This window comes from Haliotis rufescens, unplaced genomic scaffold, assembly GCF_023055435.1.
Source record: "Haliotis rufescens isolate VD_foot unplaced genomic scaffold, xgHalRufe1.0.p SCAF_12, whole genome shotgun sequence".
Lineage (NCBI taxonomy): Eukaryota > Metazoa > Mollusca > Gastropoda > Lepetellida > Haliotidae > Haliotis > Haliotis rufescens.
The window spans coordinates 9,045,276-9,070,225 of NW_025963802.1; the positions used below are offsets into that span (position 1 = coordinate 9,045,276).

General features: G+C 40.3%; 1 protein-coding gene across 2 annotated transcripts; it reads right to left on the bottom strand.

Moving 5' to 3' along the window:
• Window positions 1–728: 728 nt before the first annotated feature.
• LOC124143896 (melanotransferrin-like) lies at window positions 729–22,945 on the bottom strand. 2 transcript variants are annotated; one of them, XM_046513060.2, is made up of 15 exons: window positions 22,798–22,937; window positions 20,871–20,891; window positions 16,294–16,438; window positions 14,787–14,911; window positions 14,183–14,281; window positions 12,717–12,875; window positions 11,674–11,864; window positions 10,309–10,627; window positions 7,695–7,941; window positions 7,032–7,147; window positions 6,552–6,668; window positions 5,696–5,869; window positions 4,601–4,795; window positions 3,522–3,597; window positions 729–2,264 (listed from the first exon to the last, which is right to left on the bottom strand). In XM_046513060.2, the coding sequence occupies exons 1-15, from the start codon at window positions 22,856–22,858 to the stop codon at window positions 2,012–2,014; spliced, it is 2,298 nt and encodes a 765-aa protein (XP_046369016.2). In that variant the 5' UTR covers window positions 22,859–22,937; the 3' UTR covers window positions 729–2,011. The 2 variants fall into 2 exon arrangements, with proteins under 2 accessions (XP_046369016.2, XP_046369017.2); XM_046513061.2 differs by lacking the exon at window positions 20,871–20,891 and having other exon boundaries at window positions 22,798–22,945.
• Between the last annotated feature and the right edge of the window lie 2,005 nt (window positions 22,946–24,950).

The window sequence follows — 24,950 nt, forward strand, 5'->3', positions numbered from 1 at the left end:
TTATATGATAAAGAGGTTATCACGCTTGTGTGTTTGGGGATAGTAAATATCCTGTATTAGGAATAAACACTATGTATTTAGCTCGCCAAGGCTCGCTAAATACAATGTTTATTCCTAATGCAGGATATTTACCATCCCCAAACACACTCGCGTGATAACCTCTATGTATTTATGGTCATTTTTGCCTCTTATAATTGTACATAGCTCGTTGTGAATCGTTAATGATATGGTTGGATAGCTTATGTTCAGCGCTTTATTTTGATACTTACATCTCCATTCTCCAGTGTAGATATTGTAGTTAGTTTGCTATTCGTGTTTTCCCTGTGTTTAGAAACATACGTTGGCTTGTCGTCCTGTCAATGGGACGGTCGAGGAGAGGGTGTCTTCTTATGTCCATTACAAAAATCTGACATAAATCCTGACAAGACAAATGAGGATATAGCTATGTAACGTTGATTACTGGGAGTAATAGCATGAGTGAGTGAGTGTTTGTTTGTTTGTTGTATATATACTCAGCAATATTCCAGCTATATGTAGCGGTCTGTAAATAATCGAGTCTGAACCAGACAAAGTGAGTGAGTGAGTGAATACAGTGCTGTGCAGATTCAGCAATATTTCAGTAATATAATGACAACAGATAATAGAAGTGGGGTATTACATAGAAGCTAGTGATACATCTCGGGTACATGAAAAACAAATTGCAAAATATGTGAATAACTCAAAAAAACTTATATAAAAATCACTTTATTTTACAAAAGTAGTTCTTATGAGATTTTCATAATGTACATAAGGTCACCATAATTACAAAGTGTATGTTTATGTACAATGTAAGAACAATCCAGTATAAAATTGTCAAACCCTATTTCTATATAGTCATTAATTTAAAAAAGAAATACCTTTTCAAAATGAATCATATGAATAAAAGTTAAGTAAAGCATTGATATCAACCGTAATTCAACAAAATTCTTTTGCAACTATTACATAACAGTACACATGTACTAAGAAAATAGTCTTCAAACTAACTCTAAAAGCACTAATGGTACATCGTCACTAGCAAGTATTTTAATAACACATAATATTCAATCAATTAGAAATTTTAGTTTTACATGTTTTTACACATTTCTCCAAATCATATTTCCCCGTCAAAATCAGGATTGAGTTTGATTAAGTTTTCCTTAAGCACTGGGAAATACATAGGAACTGGCAAACTAGCACCTTAATGAAAACTTCCTCTAACAATAACTCGAAGGCAAGCTACACAGATGCAACTACGTCCACTGATTTCTGACAAATATTACATATATGATTTGTGGTTATGAACATATTATGTACACATAATATCTGGGTATAAAATATGATATTTACAATTCTAGAATGAGAAATGTTGGATATTCACGTTCTGGGCAAGATGTTCAAGATTGTTAGCAAATAAAAGAATGACCTGTTCTTGTTTTCAGATTGGTCATTTTGAGTTGATGAGTTAAGTTAACACATGACTTGCATTTATCATGTATAAATGTTTTAGCAAACCTCACATTTCTAATTAATGAAAAAAGAAGTGTATCACATGTTGAAAATTTCTCTTCGGCCAATATTAATTTCTCGTTAATGTTCTTACAACCAATATAACATGCATGAAAGAATGAAATAAATTTGATGTCAAATTTATTTAGTTTAACATCATGCCATTTTCATGAAGAATCATATCAACTTATTTACAAAAGATGGAATTCTTGCATACATTGTATTGCATCATTCTCTTCAAAACCAATGAAGGTCATATCAGTATTACCTATGTGTATTTGTTAAAAATGAAGAACTGAATACGTTCATCGAAAATGAACAAAATAAGTAACGTTTCCAATTTTACAAAATGTCTTAATTTTGATTTCTTAACTATCATAACACATATTGAGCATGTTTATCAGGTTGACTGAACTGAAATTTAGCATTACTGCTTTGAAAAGAGAGACTAACAGATCAAATCATCCGAAAACCTCTTCTGAGGACACTATAACTTGAAGAACTGTACAGCAGCAAATAACGCTGCAACAAACAGGAAGCTGGGTGACATTGACATGGCCGAATCTGGGGACACGCACGTATATTTGTGAAGGTTTTCTATTTGGGCAACAAAGTCTTCTCCGAGCCAGTCGAGATAGTTCTGTCTGTCGTCTGGGATCCTCATGAGTCGCACAGCTGCATCCGTGAACATCAGGTCCGAGTACCACGTCCCCGAGTCAAACATGTGGAAGTCTCCATCACTGGAAACACACAACAGATTGAGTAAAATCAAACCTCCCCATCGCTTAAGGTCTGTTTGTTGTTTAATGCCACTCTCAGCAATATTCCAGCTGTATGATGGCAGTCGTAATTAATCCAGTCTGGACACAACAGTCCATGTGATTGATATCAGTGAGTGAGTGAGTTGGTTTAACGCCGCTTTTAACACTATTCCAGTTTATTCCAGGTTTCTGGCGTGCCCAAGGGACGCAACTCTGCACAGCGAATCGCTGCGCCTTAGATGACTGGGCCACCTGTGCCCCTGTGATTGATATCATGAGCATGGATCAATGCAATTGGGATATGATGACATGGATCAACCAAGTCAATAAGCCTGACCAGTAGGTTGTCAGTCGCCTCTTATAACAAGCCTGGGTTGCTGAAGACCAATTCTAACATGGATCTCTGTTGAATTTTTTATGTCACAGTCAGCATTTTCACAGCAATGTAAAGAAGGCCTGTAAATGATCTGGGCTAGACAAACAAGTGGTTGACATCATGAGCAACTTCTCATGCCAGTGAGGAATGATGATATGCAATCAATCAAGTCAGAGAGCTTGACCACCCGATACAGTTTGGTTGCCTCTTAAGATAAGCAATACTGATTTAAAGGAAGAGAGCATATGAATGTCGACTTCTTTATTATAAGGAACACAACGTATTGGAGTATATACTTATTCCATCAGGTAAAGGAGTCGATTGATGAAGGATTAAGTATACACTCTGAAAACATTGTGCTCCTCATAATAGTGAGTGAGTGAGTGAGTATGGTTTTACACCACTTTTAGCAATATTCCAGCAATATCATGGCGGGGGACACCAGAAATGGGCTTCACACATTGCACCCATGTCGGGAATTGAACCCAGGTCTTCGGCGTGACAAGAGAAAGCTTTAACCACTAGGCTACCCGACCAAGCCTCCTCATAATAATAAAACTTGACTTCCATAAATTCTCTTCCTTATGTGTATCCCTTCTAAATGCCATCCAAAGACTTGATACTGAGTTTGGTTTAATGTCACTTTGAACACTGGTTCTATCCTATCACAGCATATCAGCTGGAGGAAAGCCAGAAATGGTGCAGGTCTTAGACGTTTAACACTTTGGTGAAACACAAGAAACAATATTAGTTGGGAGAAATGTACCCTATCATTAAATCAAATGTAATCAGACCATGATATTGTTCAGTTTAAAACAACTTTCATTAAAATTGTGAATTTCCATTTAACATCCACTTACATGTCAGAAGAGAAGAATTGTTGTCCATAGTTAACCAGGTTCCAGAAAATCTCACGCTCTTGTGCACTCTTGAATTCTGTAGAGCCAAATTAATAGACTAATAAACATTACAAAGATATAAGCCAGTTACATAACAGATCATGGTAATGACAAGAATAGCAACTGCAATAACAATAGTACATGCAATATATGGTGCCTTGTACACAAACCTAACACATTTACTTCGTCTGAGTTGGGTTTAACACCCCTTTGAAAAGCACTCCAGTTATATCACGGCATGCCTTAAGTGATGCAGGTCTCCGAAGTTTACCACTTGTATGGGTATGGTGCTGTCATACCTAGAAACATAATTGGGGTGAACCAGGATTCGAACCCACAACCATAGGATTCTGGCGAGCCCAAGGGACGCAACTCTTCACACCTTAGACGACTGGGCCACCTGTTCCCCCATTAGCATTGTAGCGAGGGATCACTGTATCTCTGTTCTTTCACAAACAGTTTATCCCTCCTGACAACTGACTTAGTAGAAGTGACAACAGCATTGGGCCACCTGTTCCCCCATTAGCATTGTAGCGAGGGATCACTGTATCTCTGTTTTTTCACCAACAGTTTATCCCTCCTGACAACTGACTTACTAGAAGTGACAACAGCATTGGGCCACCTGTTCCCCCATTAGCATTGTAGCGAGGGATCACTGTATCTCTGTTTTTTCACCAACAGTTTATCCCTCCTGACAACTGACTTACTGGAAGTGACAACAGCATTGGGCCACCTGTTCCCCCATTAGCATTGTAGCGAGGGATCACTGTATCTCTGTTCTTTCACTAACAGTTTATCCCTCCTGACAACTGACTTACTAGAAGTGACAACAGCATTGGGCCACCTGTTCCCCCATTAGCATTGTAGCGAGGGATCACTGTATCTCTGTTCTTTCACTAACAGTTTATCCCTCCTGACAACTGACTTACTAGAAGTGACAATAGCATTGGGCCACCTGTTCCCCCATTAGCATTGTAGCGAGGGATCACTGTATCTCTGTTCTTTCACAAACAGTTTATCCCTCCTGACAACTGACTTACTGGAAGTGACAATAGCATTGGCTGGGACAGTCCCGAGATGGCACTGGGCGAACTTGTCTATGTTCACCCGGCTGCCGTCTTTGCACAACAGCTCGTAGTCGTCTGACCGCCGGTTCCTCGCCCACTTGGCATGGTTACGTCCATCAGTGTTGTCTCTCACTGTCAAGTGACGCACAAACGATACGTCACCACCACCTGGATAAAGCAGAGGCATAACTGTGTTCATGTATCAATAGTGGACAGTTTTTTGTTTGTTTGTTGTTTAACGCTGCACACAGCAACATATTCCTTTTAAGGCAAGTATGGGTTGCTGAAGACCTATTCTACCCCGGAATCTTCACGGGTCAATGTTGGACAGAGTTGTACATAAAACAAATGTTCACTCAAACAAATTATATGAGAGTGTTGTGCCTAAAAGCCCGAACAAATTTCATTTATGTTTGTTTGTTTATTGTTTAACGCTGCACCCAGCAATATTCCAGCTATATGATGGCGGTCAGTGAATAATAATTGAGTCTGCACCCGACAATCAAGTGATTGGTATCATGAGCATAACAGTTTAAAACTCTGAGGCTTGATGAGGATTTTTAAAGCGTTATCGACACGTGTTGAGATATTTTATATTAAAAGACACATTCTTCGAACTTTTCCAGTTTGTAAACAGTAATAACCAGTGTCATGAGTGCAAAAGAACAGCAGGAAGACTAGTGATGTCATTCTATTGTGAAGTTCTGGTAGCTGATGATGTCACAATGGTCTGTAAAGCATTGGGATGCAATATGTTGAAGCTATATCTCACACGAGACAATCTCACCCAAGCAATATCTCCTGTGGAAGCCAGTTTTGGCTGACAAATAATTTTGACCTCTTTGTTTGTTTGTTTGTTTGTTTGTTTGTGTAACATGTCTAATGACTAAATCAGCAGTACTCCAGCTATATGGTGGCAGCCTGTAAATAATTGAGTCTGATACAATGACTTAATCAACCATTAATCCACAGAGTCAGCTCTTACAACCAGCACGTTGCTGGGACCTTTTCGAACCAGGAATCCCAACAGGGTTTGTTACGTATCAACAAGGTGACAGTTGGACTCACGTTCCACGAGACATCTGAAGGCGCCGCTGGCCCCGTAATACTGCTCCTCACTGTTCCGCTGACACTTCCTGTAGCCCCCAGCGGCACAGCCCTCGCAGAGGCTGATGGGAGTTTGTTTGGGGTTGTACTCCTTGTCCAGGGCCCCCGGGATGCAGCTCCGCACAAACAGCTGGCCTGAAACATTATTGGACAGTGGACATGTTTACGCTGTAGTCAGCAATATCTAGGCTATGTCATGGTCCCTTGTAAACAGAGAAACAGACAGAAATAGACCACAAGACCACATATCTGTGAGTGAGTGACTGAGTTTGGTTTCACGCCACTTTTAGCAATATTCCATGGCGGGGGACACCAGCAATGGGCTTCACACATTGTACCCATGTTGGGAATCGAACCCGGGTCTTCGGCATGATAAGTGAAAGCTCTAACCACAAAGCTACCCCACCGTCCCACAGATCTGAGAAATGAACCACATTGGTCCATCTAAATAAAAACTAAATCATTTACTCCAATACATTACTCAATTTATTTTCAAAGATGGTGCCCTGATATGTCCTATGTTATAATTATTTGTCCCACACATACCAATATTTTCAAAGATGGTGCCCTGATATATCCTATGTTATAATTATTTGTCCCACACATACCAATATTTTCAAAGACGGTGCCCTGATATGTCCTATGTTATAATTATTTGTCCCACACATACCAATATTTTCAAAGATGGTGCCCTAAATTGTCTTGTTTGGAAACACATACCGATATTTTCAAAAATGGTATCCTAATGTGTCTTGTTTGGAAAGTCATACTGATATTTTCAAAGATAGTTCCCCAATATTATTTATCCAACACATACCAATATTTTCAAAGATAGTGCAGTCGTCTGGAAGAAACTGCTCCGTCTCGATGTAAATGTTGATAGGAATTATCCACCCATCGCCACGCCCTATGCCAGGCTGACACGCCCGCTTGCCTGCAAGTCAATATTCAACCATAAGTCATCTTGAGATATCTTGTCATGGGGATACAAGTTTCAACATCAATAGACATAGTGAAATCGATAAAGTATAACTGGTGAAAGTTGTGTTGGGAAGGATGGGGAAATCTTTGACTTCCCAAAACACTGAAGGTAATCCAAGAACACCTACAGCATATCAAGAATAGGTTTATGGTAAAGAAAAGTATTGACTTTCATGTCTCTGTACACATTAAGTAGAAATAAGATACCCAACACTAGTGATTACAATATACACATCACTCTCATCAAACACAGACCTGTCTGTGTCCAACATGTTTGCTGCTCAGAGTAGGTGAAGCTCTCCTAAAATCTGCCCACCTTTCATATTGAAGAGTGTTGTGATCTTGTCTGTTTTCCGTGCTGCTGCCACCACCTTGAAACTCATGGACATATCACCATAGTCCTCCGCCGCAATAGGGATCAGGTTAAACCGTCTGAACACAAGTCAAACCAAAGATTTATATACACAGCAAGTCTTACTGCATAGGTCTATGGAGTCCTGGACAAACGATTGAGTGAGTGAGTTTGGTTTAACGCTGCTTTTAACAGTATTCCAGTTATATCAAGGCGTGTCAGCTTAATGTGGGAGGAAAGCCCGATGTGATGCAGGTCTCAGATGTTTACCACTTCGGTGAAACCCACGAGCACAGGTATGGTGCTGACAAACCCAGAAACATAATCGGGGCGAACAGGGATTCGAACCCACAATTATAGGTTTCTGGCGTGCCCAAGGGACGCTACTCTGCACAGCTAATCGCGGCGCCTCAGACGACTGGGCCACCCATGCCCCCGACAAACGATTGAAACATTTGACAAAATGAAGAAGGTTGTCAAATAATGACTTTTCAGCATTATCACAGGTCAACGGCCTCTCGTACAGGTATGAAAAGTTGAAGTTTTTACAATATTTTTTTTAATCATTATTTATCATATTTATTGTTATAATGCGAAAACCACAGCAACCTCCACACCACTACTGACCTGCCAGCAACGTAGATATCTCCGGCATCTAGATTCATGAGGTCCGCGTCTCCCTTAGCGATCATGTCCATGCACTGGGTTGTGTTGGCGCCCAGCAGACAGTCAATCTCGGGCTTCAGGTCCTTGGCCTTGAACGCCATGATCATGGACTCGCACTTGATCTTCTCGGCGATGGAGATGACGCACCAGCGGGCCATGTCCAGCGGGCACCGACGCATCTTGTTCAATACATCAATGAAATCAGGGCCTGTTGACAGGTAGAATTGAAAACACTCTGTCAGATAAAGAATTCAAACTGAGGTATATTAACAGCATGCAATATGTAACCATGGTAACTGAGCCAGAACAGTGCCCCAGAAAACTGTTGCAATCATTGTGTATTGACTCACATGTAATCCTTCTCATTGAGTATTTATCTATATCATCTATATGTGGATATTCAATATATACTCCAAAGGGTGCCCATAATGGGGTTAGGTGAAATGGGGTTTAACGTTGCATCCAAGATTATTGTACTTATATAGCGATGTACATGTGCGTGTGCGTGTGTGAGCTGACCAGTCCTTGTTTTAGTCCCATAATGCCGAGCGCCAGACAGGGTAACAACAAGTACCATCTTTTAACGTCTTTAGGTATGATGCGGTCGAGGATCAAACCCCGGATGCTCTTCCACTAGACCACGGAAGCAGTCCAGGTGCCCATCTACTGGATATTTTAAACTAATTATATCTAATAAGCATCTGTCCTTGTTCCCCCCCCCCCCAAGTGTTTCACATGATGCATAAGCTAACAACAACAACAACAAGTATTTGTCACAGAGTGACGAAATATCCCCCGCCATATACACCATAGTACCAAATATGAAGACAATCCAGCGATTAGTTCTTGAGATATTGTGGCAACACCGTTTTCCAACTCCAAAAACAGATTTGCCTGCTGTGACCTTGAAAATGGGGTCAAGGTCACCAAATCTGACAGGTGTATGCGGTGTCTGTATATACACTATAGTTCCAAATATGAAGACAATCCAGCGATTAGTTCTTGAGATATCGCGGCAACACCGTTTTCTAACTCCAAAAGCAGATTTGCCTGCTGTGACCTTGAAAATGGGGTCAAGGTCACCAAAACCGACTGGTGTCTGCGGTGTCTGTATATACACCATAGTTCCAAATATGAAGACAATCCAGTGTTTAGTTCTTGAGATATCGCGGCAACACCGTTTTCCAACTCTAAAAGCAGATTTGTCTGCTGTGACCTTGAAAATGGGATCAAGGTCACCAAAACCGACTGGTGTCTGCGGAGTCTGTATATACACCATAGTTCCAAATATGAAGACAATCCAGTGTTTAGTTCTTGAGATATCGCGGCAACACCGTTTTCCAACTCTAAAAGCAGATTTGTCTGCTGTGACCTTGAGAATGGGATCAAGGTCACCAAAACCGACTGGTGTCTGCGGAGTCTGTATATACACCATAGTTCCAAATATGAAGACAATCCAGTGTTTAGTTCTTGAGATATCGCGGCAACAAACAGGTGGGACGTACGGACGGACGTACGGACGGTCGTGAATACTATATCCCCCGCTTCGTGCTTTCGCGCGGCGGGGGATAACAACAACAACATATAGCTAAGTTACTATAGCATAAGCCTGTACCTGTTTTGTGCATAATTCACAATTACCACATTTATTCATTACTGGAACAGCCTCAGCTCATGAGCTACTTTTAACATGTTTATGGACAAACCTGGGTATACTGAATGTATCTACCAACTTGCAGGGAAATATGGAACTTATGGAACTGTTAACAAAGTTCCAATCATATCAAGCAAAGGATAATGTCCTATCAATATTTTCTGAAAATCAGGAAAATGTCCTATTCTTGTATTGACATCGCTACTTTGTACAAACACCCTAACCACCAGGCTCCCTGACCTCCCCGATGTCCACATGCAAACATGCTGTATAATTCATATAGTGAGTAAGAGTAAGGTGTTTACTGGGGTCTTAGGACCCATGAAGATCGGGGTTAAAAGAGGTCTTTGGCAACCCATGCTTGCTGTAAAAGGATACTATGCTTTTTGTAACAGGCGACTAACGGGATCAGGTAGTCAGACTCGCTGACCTGGTTCATGCATGTCATCATCTCCCAACTGCGTAGATCGATGATCATGATATCAATCACTGGATTGTCTGGTCCAGACTTGATTATTTGTAGACTGACGTAATACAGCTGGAATATTGCTGAGTGCAGCATTTAACAAAAACAAACGAACAACAGTCTTAGCGATATTCCAACAATTCCATAACAGGATCAACCACAATAACATGACCACGAGCAATGACCACTTGTGGAATGGAACCCAGACCTCTGGGGTGATGGGTGAGTGAGCGAGTATGATTTTACGCCGCTTTTAGCAATATTCCAGCAATATCACGGCGGGGGACACCAGAAATGGGCTTCACACATTGTACCCATGTCGGGAATCGAACCCAGGTCTTCGGCGTGACGTGCAAACGCTTTAACCACTAGAACGAACACCTTAACCGGCTACTCCTGCCCCTTGATAAATCACTGAAATCATTCCTCAATCTGTGGCCATCAAGGTCACTTACCAACCCATTCGTAGTAACTGGCGTCAATGTCCTCTATCCTTTTGGTTGTATCCGAAAACATCAGGTTCTTCCTTGTGTATAGTTTGCCTGAATCATCGTAAATCTTCTCAGATTCGAAGATCTTGAAAGTGTCGTAATATGGCCCGCCAAATTTGAACCATTCCACAGCCTGAAGGATGAATCTTTTGAAGCGATCGACAACGTCTTGCTCTCGTACAGCAGACGTCATTACAATGTGGGAGGGAATAATTCCCCAGTTACATTGTTCAAATTCTGTCACAGGACGCTGGCTGCCATCTCGACAAAGTAGCTGGAAGTTCTGTAACATCGACGATAATCAGTTGCAATTTACGGCATGTGAACAATAAACTATGACTATGAAGGTCAAGGGCATGAATATGATGAACAAGCTACAGTAACTTATTTTTTGTGAAATATTTTTCTATGGCAGTATTATTTAAAACAGATGGCAAGCTGACCTGCATGGAAATTAACAAGATAATTACGAGCCAATCAGACAGCTAGGTTTCAAGACAAGAAATGATGAAGGTCTGCAAATAATCAAGTCTGGATCAGACAACCAGTGGGTGATATTATGAGCAACAATCCAGTCGGGGTACAATGATACACAATCAAGCCATCAAGTCATAAAGCCAGACTAACAGATCTGTAAAGTCACAATGCATAACATGCACAGTGAAAGATCGTACCACATCATTTTATGGTCTCTGTTAATACAAACATGCCATGTTTGTTATAGATCCCCACTGAAAACTGCCATTTCTACAATATCCCTCACATCCTCATAACCTAACCAGCTATCCTAGCACATGTACAACACATTCAATCATCATCAGAAATCCCCAACTCACTTACAGTGCATATACTCGCTATCACTTCGGTTAACTAGAGTTATCTCCCTTAGACTTTAAATGACAGCTGCTAACACTAAGTTGCTGGAGACATTTTCCTTGATTAAACACCTGGGCGTATATTTCTTTCAGACACACTTTACCCCCTGTGCTTAATCACAAAGATAATAATGGAGAGAACCTGTGCATAAAAACTTCCTAGTGAATCCAGCGTTTACTAGATACCACAAAGTTTATTCAAGGCCCTCCGTTTAATCGAGGAAAATTCTAACTTGAATTCCCTAGGGGATGACATGTATTGATACAGGATCCCCAGGCTCTGTCCCTACATGCCAACAAGTGAGTGAGTGAGTGAGTGAGTGAGTGAGTATGGTTTTACGCTGCTTTTAGCAATATTCCAGCAATATCAAGGCAGGGGACACCAGAAAAGGGCTTTACACAGCATGCCAACAAGAGAACAGGTCATGAATGGAAGATGGTACAAGAAACTTACATCAGGTGTGAACTGTGATCCTGGCTGTGATGTCATCATTTGGACAGTGTCATGGCGGAGGAAAGTGAGGTCACCGCGTCCGCTGGCCATACAGTTGAAGGCTCCGTCGAACCCGGCCGAGGGATCACTGGTGGTGCATCTCTCCTCCCCTGCCCCACTGCAGGACTCGCACACGGAGGTGGGGTTGTTGCCTGGGGGAGAGTGAGAGAGTTACTACATAGTCAATAGTGAGTGAGTGAGTGAGTGAGTGAGTTGGGTTTAACGCTGCATTTAACATTATTCCAGTCTTATCAGGCCATTAGGTTAATGTGGGAGGAAAGCCTTTAGTGATGCAGGTCATGGACATTTACCACTTCGGTGAAACCCACAAGCATGGGTATGGTGCTGACAAACTTAAAAACATAATCGGGGCAGACCGGGATTCGAACCCACAATCATAGGTTTCTTGCGTACCCAAGGGACGCACCTCTGCACAGCAGATCACAGCGCCTTAGACGAGTGGGCCAACTGGGCCAACCGTGCCCCCACATAGTCCATACAGTCAGCACTTACTACACAGTTACTACAGTTACTACTGTCATTGGTTACTATCCTCAGGAGTTACTACAGTGCGCCAACTACTACTGTATTACTGCACTGAACGATATCACCGATTTCGTATAGTTGTCTCTAGTGTTGTGTCTGTGTTTATGATTAAATATGCAATCTGTTTTATTGTTGACAGATTAATAATTATATTAATAAGAATAGACTTCAACATGTTTTTGCAATTATGGAGTTATAAACACAAAAACTGGTGTTCACACTTTGCATAAATCCACTACATGTATTTACAACAGCGTGCACCCATCAGGTTTTCACGCTGATCATTTGGGTGTTCTTTAAACTTTATTATTATTATACTATACATTTATATAGCGCGGGTAACTAGGTACTAGTGTCTGCTCAAATGCGGTGTATTAAAACATATTGCAACATTCCGGAAACTGTCAAAATCAGCAACCCTGCTATAACTACAGTGACTGCAGCACAGGAGACCTCACCGAAAGGGTTGTAGAAGGAAGTGAGAGCTCCAGGTAGGCACATCCTGTTGAAGAAGCTGGTAACGGATTTGACGACGGCGTTACACTCTTCCACTGGAATTCTGTTCCTGTCCAACAGTTCAGCAATGGGATACAAATACCCAGCACTCATTCCGATACCTGCAACACAATAAGGGTCAATAAGATGTCAGGTAAGGTGAAATGGGGTTTCACGTTGCGTCCAAGATAATTGCACTTATATAGCGACGTGTGTGTGTGTGTGTGTGTGTGGTGTGTGTGTGTGTGTGGTGTGTGGTGTGTGTGTGTGTGTGTGTGTGTGTGTGTGTGTGTGTGTGCTTCCGGACTGATGCCGATTTATAGTGCTAGCACACTGAGATACCATGCCGCAGTTTAAAATGAATACCCCACTCAGACACAGTGACTGACTACGAGCTGACCAGTCCTTGTTTTAGCCCCTTAATGCTGAGGCAGGGTAACAACAAGTAGTATTTTTTAACATTTTTGGGTATGATGTGGCCAGGGATCGATCCCACGACCTTCCACTCTCCAGGTAAATGCTCCATCCACAAAACCATGGAGGCGGTCAGGTGTTGAAAAGAGATGGATGCTATGCTCATGGTACTGTTCAACAAAGGTAGTTCAACAGAGGTAGTTCAACAGAGGTTGTTCAACAGAGGTTGTTCAACAAAAGTAGTTCAACAGAGGCAGTTCAACAAAGTAGTTCAACAGAGGTAGTCCAACAGAGGTAGTCCAACAGAGGTAGTTCAACAAAAGTAGTTCAACAGAGGCAGTTCAACAAAGGTAGCCCAACAAAGGTAGTCCAACAAAGTTAGTTCAACAGAGCCACCTTAGTACCACCCAGTTGATGTTTGTAAAATAACATGACTGAAAAAAAAAAGATTACCATGTTTTATGGTTTGTTTGTGTGCTGCTTAATGCCACACTTGGAAATATTTCAGCTATATGACGGTGGCCTGTAAATAATTGAGTCTGGACCAACACAAGCCTCGATCCATGCAATTCCGACACAATGACATGCAGTCAACAATTCATTAACAACCTGTTCCCTTTACTTTAGTCAAGTCTATACCTGGAATCCCGACCTGTGAGGATCCGGGGTAGAATAGGTCTTCAGCAACCCTCGCTTGCTGTAAAATGCTGCTTGTCGTATGAGGCGACTAATGGGATCGGGTGGTCAGACTTGCTGACTTGGTTGATGCATGTCATTGATTCCAATTGTGTGGATAGATGCTCATGATGTCAATCACCGGATTGTCAGGTCCAGACTTGATTATTTACAGACCGCCTTTATATAGCTGGAATATTGCTGAGTGCGGCGTTAAACAACAAACTTTCATGAGGTGGCACAATACTTCAGTAAAGAAGAAAATAGTAAAAGAGAACTAGAAAGTCAAAACCAATTGGTATATTGGTAGAAATCTAAAGGTACAATGTTTTCAGATTACCTGGGAAGCAGATATTTTTCTTGTACAAGGCATCAAGGCGGACAGGGTTACTCTGTCGGTAGACTGCCACGGCGTAGTAGGTCGGCTTGTCCTTCACAACTATAACACAAGGCAAAGTACATGAGTGAGTGAGTGAGTGAGTGAGTGAGTGAGTGAGTGAGTGAGTGAGCAGAATGTGATGTGAGAGGAAAGCCTCAAGTTCTTTGACATTTACCACTTTGATGGAAACTGTCTGGTGCTGACAGACCAAGAAAAATTAATCTGGGGAAATCTATGATTTGAACCCATGACAATTGGTTTCTCACAAGCATAAGGAAAAACTCTACACCGAGGACAAATTGTTGCCATGGAAACGTAAAAAATTTAAATTTCTAAAATTCCTCAATAGCAAAAGGCACCAGTTCAGTATGTGTCTGGTAAACATGCAAAGTTTTGTTAGAAAGTATTGAATGGGTTTTGAGTTATGCTCTGGAAACGAACTCTACCCTTTGATAAGGTCAAGGTGAGCAAAAACCCAAGGTCAGCAGTGATCAGTGGACATGATATTATCCTAACAGCAGCTTAAACAAAATATAAAATAGTCTTTGAGTAAACTGAAACTCACTGTCTTCATAATTTTCTGCCAATATAGGCATCATGTTGTGATATCTGCCAGAGTAGTAACCTTGACCTGGATCCAAGGTCATCAGGTCAGCTTGGTCATTTTCGATCTGCTTCATGCACTCAAACCTGAAAACATGGTTAAACAAATGTTTAGCTGAAAATAAGTTATCTTGGAAATCGTGTGTTAATGAAAAGGCATGATGGGAATCTTTGATAGAGAGAAAGAATGATTGAGCATGGTTTTACGCCGCTTATAGCATGTTATAGCAATATTCCAGCAATATCATGGCGGGGGACACCAGAATTGGGCTTCACGCATGTACCCATGTCGTCAATCAAACCCGGGTCTTCAGCGTGACAGGCGAACGCTTTAACCACTAGGCTACCCAACCGCCCCAGTATGAAAGAGAATAGTGGCTTATACACTATACCAGGTGTACACTGACACATTTCAGGAACATCCAGGATACCGGAGTAGCCTGAATCCTTAAGGGTGCTTGTGAAGGTCAGGGAAAAAGTCAGGAATGGTGAGGTGAGCTGAAATGGGGTTTAACGTCGCGTCCAAGATTATTGCACTTATATAGCAACGTGCATGTACGTGTTTGTGTTTGTGTGGCTGCTTGTACTAGTCCGGACTGATGCCTATTTATAGTGCTAGCTCACTGAGATACCATGCCGCAGTTTAACATGAATACCCCACTCAGTATACTGACTCCGAGCCGACCAGTCCTTGTTTTAGCCCTTAATGTCGAGCGCCAGACAGGGTAACAACAAGTACCATCTTTTAACGTCTTTTGGTATGACGCGGCCAGTCAGGAATGGACTCTATAGAATGTTACTGTGTTATATAGCTTTTTTTATTACCATATATACAGCAACTAGTCCGAAGTCCAGTTTGGTAAAATGTTGTTTGCTCAAGTAATAACCATGATAACAGTACATATGTCAGCAAGTTACAATCTACTGAACAAAATGCCAAGGACAAATTCCTTCCAGTAGACTCAGAATGTTTTGCCGCAGAATGCTATTTGTCAGTGAGTGAGTTGGGTTTAACGCCGCTTTGAAGAGTATTCTAGTCATATCACAGCGTGTCAGACTGATTTGGGAGGAAAGTCCCAAGTGATGCAGGTCTCAGACATATACCACTTTGGTGAAATCCAGGAGCACGGGTATGGTGCTGACAAACCTAGAAACATGATCGGGGCGAACCAGGATTGGAAGCCATGATCATAGGTTTCTGGTGTGCCTAAGGGATGCAACTCTGCACAGCGAATTGCAGCGCCCAAGACAACTCCCACTATGTACTAGTAACTAATAAATGTCCGATCATATAAATTATGGTTTAATGCATATCCCAGTGGGGGACACCAGAAATGGACTTTACACATTGTACCAATGTGGGGAATAGAACCTGGCCATGGCATGACGAGTGAACACCTTAACCACAAGGCTACCCTACTGCTGTGATCTGGCAGAACACACTGTGATGGGCGGGGGAAGCTACTTACACGTCCACACTTCGGACACATGTGAATGTAGAAGGGATCACTTCACTCCCGGCAATGCTGGTGTCGAATCTGAAGGTATCTAATACTTCCTGCAGCTTGAGGCATTTGGCCTCTTCATCGTCGCTCACCACACACCACCTGGTGGCTGAAACAAGAACATACATTTATGTCATATGGTGTGCCAAGGGGGGGTCACCAGAAATGGGCTTCTCACATTGTACTCATGGTTTTGTTTGTTTTCAGTTTAACCCCGCACTCAGCAATATACTAGCTATATGACGGAGTCTGTAATAGAGCATTGATCCACGCAAATGAGATACGATGACATGCATCATCCAAGTCAGCAAGCCTGACCACCCGAGCCCATTAGTCGCCTCTTACGACAAGCATGGGTTACTGAAGACCTATTCTACCCCGGATCTTCAGGGTTTACACTTACTAGATACTAAAACTAGACTGATAACCTTGAAAATGCCAATATCACCACCAAGGCCACAATTACATATAAATTACTAGATTTTCACCGGGTATATGTTTCAAAATGTGAGGCATGAAGAACTTTTTTCATTTTTTTAAAACAGACTGTTCAAGGCATCTGTGTATAATAACTGTCCATGGATGTGATTTGCATAAAGCAGGAATGTTTGGCTGGACAATGTATATGGTGTATATCCTCAGTAAAAAAGGAAGGGAACACACAGTTACTTATATGCACGGTAGGTATTCAAAAAAAGAAGTGAGTGAGTGAGTTTGGTTTAACGCCGCTTTTAACAGTATTCCAGTTATATCACGGCGTGTCAGCTTAATGTGGGAGGAAAGCCCGAAGTGATGCAGGTCTCAGACGTTTACCATTTCGGTGAAACCCACGAGCACGGGTATGGTGCTGACAAACCTAGAAACATAATCGGGGCAAACAAACAAAGAAGGGTTTTATAGTTAGGAGTGAGGCGGGTGGGCGGGGGTTGTGAATATGGGGTGGTGGTTGAGGTGTGAAAAAGCTAACACTAGGAATTAAACTTGTTTATCCTAATTTATGACATATCATACCCTGTCAATAAGCAGTCAATCTAGTGGATCAACATAGCTGAGATCAAGTGTCAGTAAGCTCTGCCCTATTAAAGGTTCCTTGGTCCCTAGTCCTTACATATCTTGTTGGCATGGCAACATACACTCAGGGTATACAATGATAAACATTTACTTCTTCCGCACAAAATTTACGTACTCCATCTGAGACAATAAAACAATTACAATATGGTCCCCGGGGACACTTAGCGACTCATCAGCCACTAAAGCTAGATACTAAGATAAAAATATACAATGAAATACTGTATTAATGCCAAAATATGTTTGGGATAGTAGACTAACACGTTTTAGTAACCCGAAATGAGGCAGGTCCTAGAGGTGCTACAAACCATTTTGCTAAACCCATACACACTGGTTACCTACTGACAAACCCAGGATCATGATCACAATAATTACATTAACAGATCCTGGCGGGACTAAGGGGAACAACTGTGCACAGTGAATTATGACACAATATAACATAGATATGCGATAAATAGTTTATTCTCCCTGCAGTATCTCATTGTACGATAAACAATTCCCACGGGTCGTTTTTTTCATAATTACAACTGGTGTGCATGGCCCCACTCCCCAGGGAATGTAGGAAGTTATCTCCGATCTCCTGGGGTGACGGAAGACGACCACTATCAGAACCATAATTACATATCATGAAAGACAAAATTGTAACAAAATAACATTCTTTTGTAAACAATGAAACAAGAATAATCACTTGACCATAGTCAAAATCATTCTGAAACAATCAGAAAAAGCTCCCAGTCCAATAAACAAAACAAAATAAACACCAATAAATAAACACCAATAAATAAACAAAAAAAAATAAACAACAACCAATGATCATGATGATGCAGTCCCAAACTTTAAACGTAAACAAGAAACCCAACATTACTTAAAACAGCTTATGTACCCTTATCCACAAAGCAATTACCGTAATCGATGTAAAGAGCGCCCAGGGTGCTCTCAAAATTAGAAATAGGGGGCTCTTATTAGAATATTATTTTGGTGAAAAAAGATAAATTTTGTGGTTTATGCCGACAGCCTGAAATGTTTATGTCCAGGATTTAATTGAGGGTGCATATAACACACGAGTGTATATTATACGCGAATAAATAAGTCTTGTGTACATCGATCAATCGAAAGGGGTGCTAATTGGGATTGTTCACTAGCCAATATATCAACGAATATCGCCGGGGTGCTTATTACGTCGAATACGGTACATACAATTTGACAATAGCAAGATTCTGTGTTTTCTTGAGACTGTCTTTCATTCTACATGTTCCAGCACTGTTCCTGTACCACGTATACAGCTATAATTTAAAATCACAGAAAATGGTGTGTTTATTGGACAAAAGTAGAATGGAACCTGAAAGATGATTAAATTACAATGATTACCCAGTAGAATTATAAGACCAAAGAGTTCACAGTTCTTGCAATGTAAGGAAGTGTAACCTGGCAACAGCAGTGGAGGGAGGGAGTGAGGTGCAACATTGAGGGTGGAGCTTTTAACAAAACAAAGTTGAAAATTCCCAGCTGTGTCAGCGCGTGTTTTGCATGTAAGAATCATGAATATATGACTGACTTCACACAACTATTAACTTCGGGAATGTAGCCTGGAATAAAACATACATAGCAAGTATACGGTGTACGCCAAATTCCAAAGTTTATTTTCTTGTTTTACAAAAGCGTCAATCTTCACAATCTTAATTTTCCAAACTTTCAAAAAGTTTAAACTTGTAAAATGCTAAATTTATTTGAAAGTACTTTTTTCAGATTAAAAATCACTTTTGCAAAATTAATAAATGAAATGAGCCTCAAATCAACCTGACAACTGCATTTATTTGGTGTCCAGCTGCTTGTCATGTTGACGCAGACAGCTTAATAAATAGGTCCGGCCTTACCATGCTTGCCATGGTAACAATTAATAAACAACATTAAGCAGGGCGGTCATGGTGATAGCCTCCACGATTATCCAGCATATTTACTCATCGACAAAAGAAACGTGAATACCATACATGTTGGTTAATATATGTAAAATTACTCATATTCAAGAGATATTAGATTAGTTCAATGCACAAATGAACAAATTGGTATGTTGTGTGAACTGACACCCATGAATGAATCGCATGTGATGTCATAGATCCATGACTCAAGATGTGCCATTTGGTTCATGCAGGATTAGCGTGTAAAGTTTTAAAATCACATGCAGCATATTGTGACAAGATTAAACGTTTAATGCCACACTCAGCAATATTCCAGCTATATGATGACAGTCTGTAAATAATCAAGTCTGGACCAGACAATTCAGTGACTTATCGCATGAGCATCAATCTACGCAGTAGGAACATGATGACATGGATCAACCAAATCAGCGAGCCTTACCACCTGATTACGTTAGTCGTCTCTTACGACAAGCATAGTCGCCTCTTACGGCAAATATGGCTGACAACCTATTCTACCCCAGATCTTCAAGTATTGGTAGTAAACAATGGTAAATGAGGCCACTTTGTTTATCATAATAGACTGGAGATAATCAGATAATTGGGGGTCGGGTGATCAACAACCATTGCAAAATGGGAGGGAACAATGTGAACAACCAACATAAACATGATAAAAACAACATCAAATATATTCAACAGTAACAATAATAACAAAAGTCCAGACAGTAACCATGGTAACACCTGTCTCACAAATACTAAACACGCCTGAGTGAGTACCCATGCAAAACATGAAGGATAATTCAATATGAACATTATGTTTATAACAATATAACAATAGGGCAGATCTTAAGGTTAAGTTTGACATGTTTTCTTTCTTTAGGGACTTATTTTCTCTCAGTATCAGGATGACAGTTCACCTTAACAACATTGCACAGGAACATGCTGAGGGGGTCTTTTTTTTCATCAGTGATTATCATGGTAACTATGGTAACAACAAAAATTGTCAGAACACTGTCATTCTTTTGTATGTTTGGGAAAGTGTAAAAAAATGTAAATGTTTTAACACAAGGCCATATTTTAATGGTTAATTTTCACTGTTTTTCAACTCCCTAGTACATTTATGATCTATGACTTAAGACAACAAATAGCTAACATGTTCATATATACTTTATTCGACGTAATAAGCGCCCAGGGCGCTCTCAAAATTAGAAATAGGGGGCTCTTATTAGAATGCTATTTTTGTGAAGAAAAAAGAAGTTGAAAGATAAATTTCGTTGTTTATGCTGACAGCCTGAAATGTTTATGTACGACAGATATATTTTTCCAGGATTAAATGCCCAAAATTAAGGGTGCATATAACACACGAGTGCACATTATACGCGCATAAATAAGTCTTGTGTACATTGATCAATCCAAAGGGGTGCTAATTGGGATTGTTCACTAGCCAATATCTTAGCAAATTTCGCCGTGGGCGCTTATTACGTCGAATATGGTAATCAATAATGATCAAACACATTATCTTCATGGGTACTCAGTGTGCAATGTACAACTATATACTACCTCTGTCCCCTGCAACAAGATCTGGAAACAAGGGTGATAAGGATTGTTTATGATGAACAAAATGTACAATAGACTATACATGTTATGTGTTGATGTTGGAAAGAGTACACTTTAGAATGTTGCAAAAAAAAGAAGATCAACGTGAGTGATGACAGGTTTGTGCTGCTGTCAGCTAAGTGTCCGTAGTATTATGATGTCCTGCAAAGATAGAATGAGTGAGTTAGTGAGAATGGTTTACACTGCTGTTTGCAGTATTCCAGCAATATCACAGAGGAGGAGGACACAATGAAGAGGCTTCACACATTGTACACATGTGGGGAATCAAACACGGGCAATTTGGCAAAGTCTTAACCACAAGGCTACCCCACGACACAGTGACTAACCAGTCATAAGATGTCAGATAATCCAATCTCATTAAAATCAGATCTTAGTTCTCGCTACCGCTAAACAAAGATCTGAGGACATCCCATTAGGGGTCATGTCAGAACCACCTTTCATCCGACCAATCAAAGTGTCGCTTACCAGATCATGAAAGTGACAGTCGGAATGTGATTTCTAATCATGCAGCCTCGAAAGCGTTAAAACGGGGTATTACGAACGATAGTTATGGGCTTAACAACTGAATCTATACAATCTAGACCACATATTAGCCATTCTAGAACGTTCTTTTGTTCAGGTTTCAAATTTTTAAGCGAGAATTTGTCAAAATATGTTTCGAAGCGTAGTCGCCAATTTGAAATTTGTGCCGAAAAGCACGAGAAAGCTGCCTCCTGATTGGCTAATGTCGACTTCTTGTCAGTAATTCCATTTGTCGGTCAGAGTTTGCGAAGGTCGGTCTGACGTGACCCGTAATGGGATGTCCTCAGATCATTGTTTAGCGGCAGGGAGAAGATCTGATTTTAATGAGATTGTCAGATAATCTTACTCAGACTCAGATACACAAGGACATCACTATGTAGTAACGGTGCAACCAAAACATGTAGAAAATCTAATATGCCACAATGAACACGGTAACTCTATGAGAAAATGTTTGAAACTTTATTACCACCGTCTAATAATACGACCACAAGAGCCTTTGGCTACAGTGCCAGAACCCTATTTCCTAATCTGGTAAATAATGCCCCGTGTGAAATGGAGACCTTGAGGACAATGTCCCTAGATAATCAACTCTTGAAAAACTGAACTACCTCAGAACTAAGAGTTAGCAGACAATTAATGTGACATCCTTTAAAATGAACTGTAAACTGTCTTGGCCAAGCTCCCCTAAACATATTAAAGATCACCTTGTTGTCACCAAAGCATGACAGTGGATAGATTAATTGAGGTTTCTTGCACCTAATTATCCATTCAACAGTTTATCATTCTGTTAACTGTGTTATGACAAATAGTATAATGCCAAGGATCACACAGCCCAACAATGCCCAAAGTAAACTAAACAAAACTGAACATTAGTAGTGATACTAATAGTACAATATGAACATGACGAATATATTCCATGTTCGCGTATCAACCCTCAAATTCTAGAAACACATGTTAAAACACTTAAACAAACTGTTTGGGTGACACACAATCAACTTCTATTATAATTATTGAAATCAGTATGACATTCATAACCTCTCAAGACTATGTATGGGATTTGAAATTATCTTCCTGATTGTGAACAAAATTTGAAAATAACATAAATCTTTATACAGAATCAGAGAATGTATCAGACTACACAGACTACACTATTAGTCATAAGTAGCTACTCTATATCTAAGGTTTATCCCAAATTTAAAACTAAGTGTTAACAGTTCTGATTATATGTGTTGTGTGTATGAGGAAATGTGAGTCATAATATTTTTGTATACACCTGTACCGTATTGTCTTATTCGAGTATAGGGTTTACCTGTGTTGTTTATATATGATAATTAGAAAATGTACTTACGTCTGTCAGCAAGCGCGGCGGTAAGAAACACTAAAACTAATATTTTCGAGTTCCAATGCATGATTACTGAGTGGTATTCCTTCCAACCACTACACTTCCGCCATTTGCATTCAAACCGTGTCACCGCTGTCGCACCTGAACAAATAGTGCGCATTAGTCTGTTATCTGTAATATATAATTAACGCAAAGTTTATAGTTGTAGTATAGCAACCTATCGCCATTTAGATCTTATAGTAGTTTTTCGTAAGTTGTCATAATTTATTTGTTTATTTCATGTGATTAGTCGGTTTACACCTGTGCGCGAAGCAATACATTGTCAACTGCGTACCTATACCGGTGTCCAGGTAAAAAATGTCGCCCGTGACAGTAAATCCGCCCGGGTTCACAAATTTAACGGTTTAAACGGTATATTTGCACTCTAAGCTTTTTATACACACAATAAAGGAATAAGAATATCACGATAAAACTTTTTGGAAATTGAATTGTGATTATGTATATGAATATTATTGAATTTATTTAGGATAGCCTATGGATAGTTTTAGGTAGGTGAAACGATGGGATGATCTAAATTCCTGAACTATTACAAATGACGTACTACTTTTATTTGAGCCTTCGAATTTATGACGCTTAATAAATACCTAGATTGATTCGGAAAAGTGTCCGTTAGCAAAATATGACATGGGACGCCAATAACAATTTTAGTCAGTATATAGATGCTTACTTCGGCCACTTATTTTACACTTACATGCGGACTTTGTAAGTTAGTAGCTATATCAGGATTTCTGCGGACTGTTCAACCCAACTTTGCGGCGTTCAACAGTACACATTGGTGTATCCTCGATTATCCAGTGTATTATATCGCCATTACGCTGGATATTCGAGAATTTGTGGAAAGATATTTTGGAAAAAGATAACAGCTAAAGATCCCTAACTTTGCTCCTGGGTTCCATTTGTCCATTCCTTGTCACCCATCGCTAATTAATTGTTGGCTTCCCTTATTAATTTTCCACTTTTGTTATCTTATTACTGTTGTTCTTACGAAAGCCTATTAGGGTCAAAATTGAAATATGGAAAAGACACGAAAATAAATTCGTTACAACGGAAAAAAAGATTCGTTATTATGAAAATAAATTCGTTGTAACGGAAAAAAATACGTTATTACGTTACAAAATTTGTTATAACGGAACAATGATTCGTTATTACGAAAATACATTCGTAATTGTGATGAAAAGATTCGTTGTTACGAAAAAATGATTCGTTATAACCTTTTATTTCCGTAATAACGAATTATTTTTTTCGTTATAACGAATTTAATTCCGTAATAACGAATCTTTAGTCCGTTATACCGAATTTCCTTTCGTGTCCTTTCCATATTTCAATCTTGACCTCAGTAGGCTTTCGTATGTTCTTACATGTACATATATATGTTCTCTGCCTCATATCATTCATTCACCCGACGAGGGAGTAAGCATATACTCCGAAATGCTGTGTTCCTCATAATAAAGAAGTTGACATGTATCGCATCCATATATTCTCCCTCAACTTGGCTTTACTTTTGCCAGAACGACGACCGTGGGCGAAAAACGCATAATGTCGGAAAGTGCACGTAAAATCTCCAGAAAATCATCATCAGAATAACGGTTTGACGCACGTCGCTGAGGTACGAATGCACAATGCATGGTCCAGCCAGGTCATCACTGCCGACTTTCGTTCTTTCCAATCCGCGGGGATTCTATCCTCGATTATCCAGTGAAGTTTGTCTTAATTCTATTTTGATATACTTATGTAATTGAGATATAACACACTTGGTAAGACCCGTGAAGATCCGGGGTATAATAGGTCTCAGCAACCCATGCTTGCCGTGAAAGGCGACTAACGGGATCGGGTTGTCAGGCTCGCTGACTTGGTTGATGCATGTCATCGATCCCAATTGAGTGGATCGGTGCTCATGATGTCAACCACTGGATTGTCTGGTCCAGACTCGATTATTTTCAGACCGCCGTTATATAGCTGGAATATTGCTGAGTACGGCGTTAAACAACAAACCAACAAAAACCCAAACAAACACACTGGGTAATATACAGACAAGGAAGATATTTTTATGACGGTTATGACGATAGTTACAGGTAAAATACAACATAAGTTCTTAAGAG